The sequence below is a fragment of the Myotis brandtii genome, unplaced genomic scaffold, assembly GCF_000412655.1.
Source record: "Myotis brandtii unplaced genomic scaffold, ASM41265v1 scaffold55, whole genome shotgun sequence".
Classification (NCBI taxonomy): domain Eukaryota; kingdom Metazoa; phylum Chordata; class Mammalia; order Chiroptera; family Vespertilionidae; genus Myotis; species Myotis brandtii.
In genome coordinates, this window is record NW_005370042.1 from 1,444,578 (window position 1) to 1,455,662 (window position 11,085).

At 47.8% G+C, this 11,085-nt stretch overlaps 1 protein-coding gene across 5 annotated transcripts in view; it reads left to right on the forward strand.

Annotated features, from left to right (window-relative positions):
• SNX16 (sorting nexin 16) overlaps nt 1-4,842 on the forward strand; it is a 23,301-nt gene extending 18,459 nt beyond the window's left edge. For 2 of the 5 annotated variants that reach the window (XM_014549374.1, XM_005878177.2), the window contains 3 exons: nt 1,572-1,665; nt 2,222-2,341; nt 2,994-4,842. In XM_014549374.1, coding sequence (XP_014404860.1) covers nt 1,572-1,665; nt 2,222-2,341; nt 2,994-3,202 — 423 coding nt within the window. In that variant the 3' untranslated portion in view covers nt 3,203-4,842. Of the gene's footprint in view, nt 1-1,571; nt 1,709-2,221; nt 2,342-2,993 lie in introns of all 5 variants that reach the window. The other 3 variants (XM_014549371.1, XM_014549372.1, XM_014549373.1) reach the window with 3 other exon arrangements.
• Nucleotides 4,843-11,085: the final 6,243 nt, after the last annotated feature.

Genomic DNA, 11,085 nt, shown 5'->3' on the forward strand with positions numbered 1-11,085 from the left:
TCTAAGGAGGTGCTAATCTAGCCTCTGCCTGAGGCTATGCAGCAGGAGCCAGGTGTGAAGCAATGCAAGTTGCCTGGGGCCTTGGGCCAGCTGCAATTTGTTAGGTAATTTGCAGATTGCAGAGGGCCAGGCCTTTCATATGCAAAAGCCTCCATGCTTGGCTTGCTGCTTGGGTGGGGCAGGGTCCCAGGGGATCAACAGGGCGGAGCAAGCAGCTATGGCTGCCCTCAGAGGCCCCGCTTCTCAGTGTCCAGGCAAACGCTGCAAGCACCTCTGAGAGAAAGCCGCCCTCGAGTTCCCACCGATGCCAGACAGTCCCGCTTCTCCCGTATGAGTCTGGGTCCCCAGAGACTCGCCCGGAACTGGAGCTCAGAGCTTGAGACTCGCTCCCAATTGAAAAAGACAACCGTGTCCTCAGCCGCCAGCCCTCTCCGAACACACCTCCATTGAGTCTCGGTATGCTTTTCTCTTTCCTTCTAGTTGTAGAATTTCCACTCAGCCAGCCTTCCTGTGGTTCTGGATGATGTCCGTTCAGTCTTTTAGTTGTATTCTTGAAGTGGTTGTGCGAGGCAGCAATCTCCGGTGTTTACCTATGCCGCCATCTTAGTTTTTCTTCAGTTTGTACACTTTATATTGTACTTCATGTTTCTGAGGTGCTGTTCTTTTTTCTTCAGTCATTGTTTTTCCTCTGTTCTTCAAGTTAGACAGTTTCTATGTTGAACCATCTTCAAGTTCACTGATTCAATCTGACATCTCCAGGCTGCTGTTGATTTTTCATTTCAATTATTATACTTTTCAAATCCAGAATCTTTCTTTCTCTCTCTCTCTCTCTCATCATTTTGGGTTTTTTTGTTGAGGTTGCCTGTTTGTTCAGTCCATGGTTTGTTCATTACTGTGGCTTTAGCATCTCTGTCTGGCAAGTTAGGGTTCCCTGCCTTGTTCTTTAAGTTGACTACATTCTCTTCCATAATTTTGAAGAGTACTGTCTTCATAGGAGTGAATCTTCCTGTGAGATCTTTGCTTACTTAGGTCTATTTTTTTTTAAGTCCTTCAATAAAGGTTTAAATTTTTTTCTTAAACTTCTAAGGGAAGCTATAGAAATTATGTTTTTATATCATAATTGATATTTTTATTCTAATTTATTTTATATTATTGATTTTTGTATATTTATTTTATATGTCACATCCTTGGTTAAATCTCTCATTAGTCTGTAGATTCTTTTAGATTTACTGTTTACTTACCGAACTAATACAAATGAAATCAATAGCCTCAGGTGTTTTTTTTTTAAATATAATTATTTAGGACAGGGCAAAAACAGACTAAGGAGAATAAAAACTCATACAGTGGTGGTTAGTAATTTTTTATTCTACACTGAAAGATCTGTCACATATTCTCCTCAGACAAAGAGCTAAGATAGCAGAGACCAGAAAAGGTACAGACAAGTCGTTTAGGTTGCAAACCTACTATCTTGATTGTCCATGTTCCTTGACTTCTCATGATCTTGAGAAAGACACTATATACGTAATTAACTTTCTTTTCCTGCACATGATTTTTGTTTGTTTGTTTCTAAGGCTTTCTGCGAAACTTTAGAGGACACAAACTACCGTTTTCAGAAAGAATTACTTGAAAAGCAAAAAGAGGTGGAATCGCTGAAGAAACTGCTCGGTGAGAAGCAACTTCGTATAGACACGCTAGAGAGCAGGATCAGGTGTGTTGCCATACCTGTGCTTCTAGCCAGACTGTCAGTTCGCACTACTCTGGGGGAGACGCCTTGTATTTTCATATGATTTAGGAAATTCCTAGTTCCAAATGGAGTCATAGACTTCGGGCGTACTTCCTTGTAGTTGAGAAAATTGTCTTTTGATTATTTATTTAAGAGCCTGAACATTGGAAGGGTGGGAAACAGCAGGATAATAAGCCACTACCTGTTCGACAGGATAAGCATTATTCATTGTGGCTATTTAAATGGTATCTTTGTTTCTAGGCATGTATGCCAAATTTTCACATACAAAACTTCCCGTTTGCCTTCTCGTCACCATGTATTGATGCTAAAATCGTTTTAAATTAAGCGTGAACACTGGTGTTTCTGTGACTCCCCGTCAGCAGTGCATGAGCCGGGTGACTGACAGTGTCCGTCAGGAGAGCTGCAGTCTTCCCGCCGTGACCGTCTCAGCCGGGCGAGTGCTGGGAAGGAGCTAACCTGCGCTGTCATTCCCTGCAGAGCGCTGTGTTCAGACCCCGAGGATCCGCCGCACTGGTCAGGCACCGAAGGCGAGCGTGTCCCGAAGGTGGCGGCGCCTGCGCTCGAGGCTGAGCCAGAAGTCCCGGCTGGAGAGTGCAGGTGTGGAGTGTTCCGTCTGCTGCGGCCTAGCCTGCGGCATTGCAGGGAGAGTGTTAGAGTACTCGATAGAGTATCTTTATGAACTCGCTGCGCCTGCGCCTGAGCCTCCTGGGCAAACAGGAGGATGGTGTTCTAGGCCGTCCTACACATGAGGCTCAGGCGTCCCGCTGCACGTTTGCTTATCACTGGAACTGAAGCCATGTCTGATGAACTGGGCTGTGAGTCAGTTAATTTTTTTGTAAATCTTGATAAATTACTTGAATCTGCCACAATGTCATTCTTTTTCCATTCTCAGTGTGGGCACTATACTTGCCAGCACTCTGCCTACACGACAAGAATGACAAAAAATCATATTTTTTAAAGCCCATAGAATTTTTATTGCATATAAGTCCAAGTTAATTACTAATACTTCAGTGATAATGGTTAAGCTATAATTATGACAACAAATTTGTGTGTAGGGTAATTACAAACTAGCTTTTTATTGATAAGTGATTGTTGGGAGAGCTGAGGAATTAAAAATATAGCTCCAGAAAGTTCTCTGGCGGTGACACGTGAAAAATGTTACATTTCTGATTAATATTCCAGTGCTCTTCCATTTTTAAAGGTGATAGCATTCACCAGCCTTGACACTGACGCGTCTCTTTCTTCTCAGAGCTGGTGACAAGCCGCGCCGCCGTCTCAGCGAGCCCGAAGCCTGCGCGGCGGAGGTGGAAGTGGCAGAAGTGGCCTACGATACTGAGGAGGACTGAACCACGTGGCGCTCCCTCTGTGTCTGCAGCTCAGCAGCTTCCCAGCTTCCCAACTTTGAAAAATAAAAAGACTGAAGCATTTACAGAAAACAGCAAGAATGCATGTGTATAAAGTTTACATAAAGAGAAGTTATTGGGATAGGAAATATATTCCCTGATGCTTTAAATTGTCCTTTATTCAATCTTTGTATTTATAGTGTGTATAAATTATTTTGGTGTTTTGCCAATATATTGCTCCAAACTAATGTGTGTTTAAATTACCAGTTATGTTGGTCAGATGGAAATGAACTGCATGTTGCTATCATATACTCCTTTGTGTCTCTGACATGCTATAGTTTCACTGACATTTTAAGTCAGTGGTAAATAATTGTTTTAAATATTGACATGTTTACCATCTCCAAATAGAAATTGCTTATTTAGAATGTTAACTGCTGTTTAAAAGTAGGAAACTTTCTGGTACCAAAGGAAAATTATTTGAAAGAGCTGTAATTACATAAAATAGCCTTTATTTTAAATAGCCTATAATTCATTAATATCAAAATACTATACTAAGCATCCCAGGTTATCGTTATACTTGTTTATTTTCCACATAATCTTCATCTTAAATCTTTACCTGTAGAATCAGGAGTTTGCCTCTTTCAGAACACTACCTCTTTTTGCTAATCAAGGCATACTCGTTTGAAAATACAGATTCTGAGTAAATAAGGAGTTATAAGAAAAAAAAAAGACATATATATCAAAGTTCCTAACTATGTTGGCTCCTGGCATTGCCTTTTTATTCCCATATGTGTAAATATGTTACTATAATCTATTCTTGGCCGATTTTCTTTTTAATATATTTAGCCAAGTGATGCACTTTATGGTAATTAAACTCTTTCGTGCCAAGTTGAACTGGTAAATTTCTTTAGTGAGTAGAGTCAGGGCCTGCACTTTTTACAAGTCTCCTGGGGTCTGTGAGTCGGCTTTAGGAAAAAGTGTTCATTTCAGCTTCGCGGGCAGTTGTCAAAAGTGCCTTGTTTCATTTTTATAATAAGTTACTCACTTTATTTCTACTGTTTTGCATATTGCTGTTAATAAGCTTCGTACTCATGCAGCATTTTGAGATCCCAGTTGGTATATTGGACTCCATGTACTTTCTGGAAACTGAGGGGACTTGCTGGGAAGTGGAGTAGCCAGCCCCAGTTCTGTTCAGGGCTGGAAGTTGCCGTGTCTCGATGACTGTGCTAAGACGGGTTATTTAAAATTCCACTCGCGCAGATGAACACATCCAGTGGCTGCTGCTGGCCTTTGATCTGGAATGGAGACAGTTTTAACAAAGTTCCACACATTTTAAAAGTCTGTGTCAAAATGCCGCCGGGGTGCTCTGTCCCAGACTGCTTTCCGCAGACTGCCAGAGATGTGCTCTGTCCTGGGGCAGAGGACCGACACCTGCTCCACTCGTCTCTCATTTTCCCAGGTTTAAAAAGGGTTTAAAAAGAGCAGTCGTTTAAATTAATGTGATTTTTTAGTCTAACGAAACAATGATCTACACTAAATTCCAGATACTATTACACTACACATCTGTTTAAAGTGAACCACACACTTCCACAATCCGGCCTTTGGGAAGATGTTATTAAAGTTTGGGGTGAGTGAAGAAAAGCTCTTATGAATTAGGTCAGCCACTATCACTTTATAGAATCTACTTTTTTACTTTTATAATGCATTTGGTTCCCAGTGTTATATGTGTTTAATAAATTATTTCTCAGTGCAACAGAAGCTGTGTCCGATGTTGATACCCTCCCCTCGGCCTCCACGTCCTCTTCCCCTGCCCATCGTGTGAACTTGATGGTAGTCAGTGGCTGCTTCCCACGATGGGAATGTGTTTTCCAGTTTATAGCAAGTCTTTCTGAAAAGGTGGGAGGCACTTCAAATGCCCCCAACATTAATAAAAGACTGAACAAAACTGAAGCAGAAAACTCTCCGTGGGTAATCTTTTAACCTTTGAAAAAGTCACTTGACGTATAGGTAGTACCACCATGAAACAGCGTTTTAAACTCGTCCGTCTGCCATGCTGACATTCACCATTTTAAGCACATTTATCTAGCGCGCCATGTTCCTCAGCTAAACCATCTTCCTAGTCTGCTTCAACTGTCTGCAATGTTGTAGTGAACAGTGGCCTTAGTCTAGGAAGGATTTGGATTTTGTAACTTAGAAGAATAGAGGGATTTGGAGATCAGTAGGAAATAGGCAAAATTAACTTGTCCTCAGGAGCTTTTCACCGAGCGTCATAAATGACACTGACCACGCAGCTGCCTGTCTGCGTCCCCTCCTGCACGCAGTCTGCTTCCCCTGGCAAGGCCGGCATCGAGCTTCGTCTCCAGGGCGTGTCCTTGAGGCTAAGGCTGTGTTGCCTGGGAAGGTCCTTGTCTCAGCTCTGCTTAAACCTTGAGCAATGGACGGTTCTTCTTTTTAATCTTAGGACTATGGCTGTCCCTCCTGGGGCTCTGGGGCGGTTCTGAGCCACATCGGCTCGTTACTCGAAGCCTCGTGAGTCAGCCTTGTGCGCAGACGGGACTGCATTTTTCTGCCTTATTTTCTTACCTCCAGTCTCCTCCCTGGGTAAGCTCTGCTACAGCGTACGTATTTGTGTTCTGACAAAGCCCAGATTTGAGTGTTTCAGACAACGTGAGGTAGGAACTTGTCACAGCGTGTCCTGGCACACACTGCACCACCCGGATGCCAACACCCGCCCAGAGCTGCTGGCTGCTTGAGAGGCGCCTTTCAGAGCGGCCTGCGGAACGCAGACTCGGCCATGCTGGCTCAGGCGCTCGGCAGGCTCTTGGCCAGGGCACAGTATTGATGAACGTGATGCTTTTAACCGTAGCCTCACATTAGAGCAGACCCCACTGCCACTGGCGAACTGACAAAAGAACTGCCGTCCCCACACACAGCAAACCACCAAACAGGACAGCCCATGTATGAGGCGGTGAAGGTGGGGCTCTACTGTGACAGACAGGCAGGACAGGTGTGACTTCCCCTCAGGTAAAGTGCAGCCTCGCTAACTGCAAGCTAAGAGGTATCAGTGCTACCTTGATGGGGGCTCGAGTCCTTTGCTAAGTACGGAATGAAAGCACACCTGGGGTGACCACGGCCATAACTGGGGGAGCCTCTAGAATTAGCCCACCTGCAGGCCCCGGCCTCCAGATCCTGCACAGCAAACACCACTCGAGGACGAACCAACCCAGCAGAGGATTGCATCGCCCTGAAATGGGAAGGGGAGGAACTAAGGACAGCTGGCCCTGGGACAATGTGGCTCAGGGGCATGAACCAATCTGTCAGATGTGCACGTACAGCTCTGGAGTCTGCAGCCAGCCCTTCCCATACACGGATTCAAACAACCGAGAATCAAAGTATTTTCGCATTTGTAACCAGATTCGCAAGGTTGGATAGAAAACACTGTTTTCAACCGCGGTTAGTTGAATCTGCAGATGCGAAACACATGGCTAGGAAGGGCCCACTATTTGCAAAATCTGGCGTGTAAGTGGATCCGTGTGTTGTTCAAGGTTGACTGTGCTTTTCTCGCAACCAGATTTGAACCTGTGATGTCACCATGGCCAATGAGACAAAGAAAGTCTGCAGGAAAGTTCTGGAATGGCTTGCTTTTCCGGTAGGAAGGTAGGCACGCTGCTGTGAGCCTCCCTCCTCTTGCTTTGATCTCGGTGTTGGCCGGGGCTCTGTGGAAGCCACCTGGCAAACAGGTGTGACCGTGTGACCGGCGATGGAGGAACAACAGTCCGGGAGACCAGCCTCTTGTTAAACCCTGTAGACTTGTGCTTTGTTAGCTGTGCCAGCACAAGAGCCTCTTCCGTGTGGAATGTAGACTTAAGCAGGGTTGGGGAAGGCATGTCTTCCTGTGACGGTGGTGTGTATCTTGTTAGCGAAGAAACAATTACAGGAGAAAGGTTTTTCTTGAAGGCAGAGCAGCTCCTGTTGACATGCCAGCAGCAGCTTCCTTCTGAGGCTCCGTGGCAGCTAGACATGAAAGAGGAAAACTAATGATCTGCTGTTCTGTGCAGCCGTCTGCTCGGGCCACTGCAGCAAACCCAGACTCGGGCTCACACAGCGGACGCTGCTTCAGCGGGCTCTGGAGGCTGGGGGTCCCAGAGCCGGGTGCCAGCAGGCCTGGTGTGCGGGAGGACCCGCCCTTTGGTGCAGACTGCCTCCCTGTGCCACGGCCTTTCCCGGGCCTGTGGGCAGAGCAGGCTCCTCAGACATCAGTCCTCTTGGATCGAGGCCCCGCCCTATGGCCTCATTGACCCTAAATGACTTCTTTAGAGGCCCCACTGCCAAATGCACTGGGGTTTGGGCTTCTACATGTGACATTTGGGGGAACACATTCAGTCTCTACAGTATAGGATGGCTGTAACATCACTGATGTTTACAAAGACATCTCTCAGTTGGAAAGATTCAGGCAGGTGGCCTATTCCTGCGCTTATTCATTCAGCACACATGGCGCACCCACTGTGCCGCCCTTCAGGGAGTCCTGGGTGGTCTGGCTTTTACACCGCTGGTCCGCCCACAGGGGGAGATGCAACAGGCATGTGAGACAGACGACAGAGAGGACAGGGCCGCCCAGGAGGGAAAGATTGGCAGGAAGTAGAAGCCTCAGTGCGTGGTCACCACGCAGCCCCTGGTGGCGGGCGTGGGGACAGGGATGTGCAGGTGCCCGGGAGGGACTGGCTGACATGAGCGCTCAGGGGTCAGGGGGTCAGTGAGCGCACTTCACAGAGGAGACAGAGCACTGCGGCCGGCGCCTAAGCGTGTGCTCTGAGGCAGGGAGGACAGAGGCCGGCCTTCCTTACACCTCATCTCTCCAGGTCTCCTCCTCGCACCACCCCACCCTGGCCACATGGCCCAGTCTCTCCAATGAGCCCCTGTAATAGTATGTTGACTGGTGTCCCTGATTCCAGCTTGGTGGCTACGGCACAGCCTCCCACACTAGCCAGGGGGTTCTTTTTGAAACACCGAAATCATATCATGTTTTTTCTCTACTTTCAAAGGTCTCCACTGGTGTTTAATATTACAGAATTCAGACCTGCGCATGGCCTCCCAACATGGTTTTACTCTGCGACTACGTGGCGTGGAGCCAGTGACGTGGCCACTGTCCGTTCCGCGATCTGTGACCACCTCCTGCCTCCCGTGCGGCCACAGCCCTGTCTGCTCCTCAGATCCTGCCAAGTTCCCCTGCCCCTTCCTGCGCTTCTATTTCATAATTGACTTCCAAACTGAACAAACCTACCTGTGAGACTGGGCTCTACGGCTCCCCTCGGGGGGAGGTCACACCGCTCTGGGCCTGGGGCTCATTGCCATGGGGCAGGCACAGAGCCGCACGGACAGGAGCGCGAGAAAGGACGGCGATAGCGCAGAGCGTGGGCACCGCCTGTGGCAGGAAGAGCACCGGACCCACCGGGCAGCAGGTGCACGGGTGCTGATGGGGCCGCGGGCGGCTCTGCACATGAAGGTGTGTGCCTGTCAGTGCCCCCCACGCTCTGTGCACACGGGAAGGTGCGTGCCTGTCAGTGCCCGCCACGCTCTGTTCTAAGGCGATAACTACTCAGTCCCAGTGCGGATCCTGAAGAGAGGAAGGAGCCGCCTGCAGTACTGACCCTCCACATTCCTGCCCTTAGGGCGGTGATGGCGAACCTATGACACGCATGTCAGAGGTGACACGCGAACTCATTTTTTTGGTTGATTTTTCTTTGTTAAATGGCATTTAAATATATAAAATAAATATCAAAAATATAAATCTTTGTTTTACTATGGTTGCAAATATCAAAAAATTTCTATATGTGACACGGCACCAGAGTTAAGTTAGGGTTTTTCAAAATGCTGACACGCCGAGCTCAAAAGGTTCGCCATCACTGCCTTAGGGTCTTGGTGAGGGTGGGGTCTGCTGGAGTGTTGCCATGGAAGTGCATTTTTACTGCACACAGGTGACCAGAAACGGGAGCTGGCCTCTTCAGCCTCCTGCATCGCACACTCCCCCTGTCATTCACCAGCCATTGGGGCCTTTTTGAGTTCGTGGAATGTTCCAAAACTCTCCCACTTCAAAACCTGCCAGCCGCATTCCCCTGCATTTCTTTCAATAGAAGGACAAAGCCAAACACGATCGGGGCCTCAGCTTCCTGCTCCTGCAGTCTTTCCAGAGTCTTGTTTCCTTAGGGCCTGCAGGTCGTCGTACAGACACTGACAGTTAAAGAGAAACTTCCAGAGTACATGCATGAAACACACAGGCACATTATTGAAGACACAAAGAAAAAGGGAAATTAAGGAGGTTGATCTAATGGTGGTCAGACAGCAAATGCCCTTAAACTTGTTCTTGGAAACATTTTTTCTTTGAACTCCATCTCACTGCTCACATATGTCAAAGGAATAATGTTGATGTGTTGTGTTGTCGGGCATACAAAGGTGATAGGAAAGTCACTCCTAAATCCATTGTCACCGTGACGACATGCGTGCGCCTGCGCCTCGGTTGGTCCCTCATTCAATTACACAGAGAGCTTGAAACCTGGAAATGTTGGGAAGAAGACATTATTTTTTCACACGCTGCTGCTGACGTAGAAGGAGATACACGCTAAGAAGCTACATTTGAGAGAGGGAAATAGGAATTTCTTTAAATGCAATCAATATACCCCCCACCCCCATCCATGCTGAGATTCCTGCCCATGTCCGTGAAGTTTCTGGAAAAATAATGGCAACAAAGACAGCCTGTGCTGGCCTTGGGTTCTGTCAACAGGAAGAGTTCGGATGTCTTAGGCATCGCTTCCGACGACCCAAGGCTGTGTCACCTGCATCCCTCAAGCACTGGCCATCTCCTGAGTGGCAGGAGCGAGGCCCTTCACACCCCGCTGCTTCTCCGGCCCCGCCAGGAGCCTGCAGGGCAGACAGGCTGCGTCCCAGCTCTGGGCGTGGTATTCGCAGGGCGAAGAGCATCTCAGACCTTGACGTACACCCCACACGTTTCACTCTAACTTCATGCTCGCACATGGAGATGCCAGAAAGTTAGTTAGGCCCACATCTCCACGTACATCCTCTAGTGCGGCGATTTTCAATGGTGAGCTGCAAGCATTTTTTACATATGCAATACCTGACTCGGGGCCACTGACCTGTTTTCCCTTAGACTCTCAAATAAAAAAAATGATGGCAGCCCTAGCTGGTGTGGCTCAGTGGATAGAACGTCGGCCTGCGGACTCAAGGGTCCCAGGTTCGATTCCGGTCAAGAGCATGTACCTTGGTTGCGGGCACATCCCCACTGGGGGGCGTGCAGGAGGCAGCTGATTGATCTCTCTCATCGATGTTTCTAACTCTCTATCCCTCTCCCTTCTTCTCTGTAAAAGATCAATAAAATATATATTTTTTTAAAGAGTATGGATTAGGCAGCTGCCATTTAAAAAAAAAAAATGATGGCAGCCCTAGCGGTGTGGCTCAGTGGATAAAGCATCAGCCTGCGGACCGAAAGGCCCCAGGTTTGATCCTGGTCAAGGGCACATGCCTGGGTTGTAGGCTGGAGCCCCAACGGGAGCTGTGCAGGAGGCAGCCAATCAATGATTCTCTCTCATCAGTGATGTTTCTATCTCTCCCTTCCTCTCTGAAATCAATAAAAATACATTTTAAAATATATACGGCTAATTTAAAAAATGAGGACAGCCAACACAATAGCCATCCGTTGTGAATAAGTCAAAATCCCACCGTTTGGGGGGGTTTTTCGGTCAGGTCAGCAAAAATGTACTGTATTTTTGGTGTGCTGCGGAATTTTAGTAATGAGCTGCGTGTGCCCTGAGATGAGGGCCTGGAAACCGCTGCTGGGTGGTTCTCTTTGCTGCGAGTCCACCCACCGCGAGGACTCTGGGCAGCGAGGACTCCGGGCAGCGAGGACTCCGGGCAGCGAGGACCCTGGGCAGCGAGGAGTCTGGGCAGTGAGGACCCTGGGCAGCGAGGACCCTGGGCAGCGAGGAC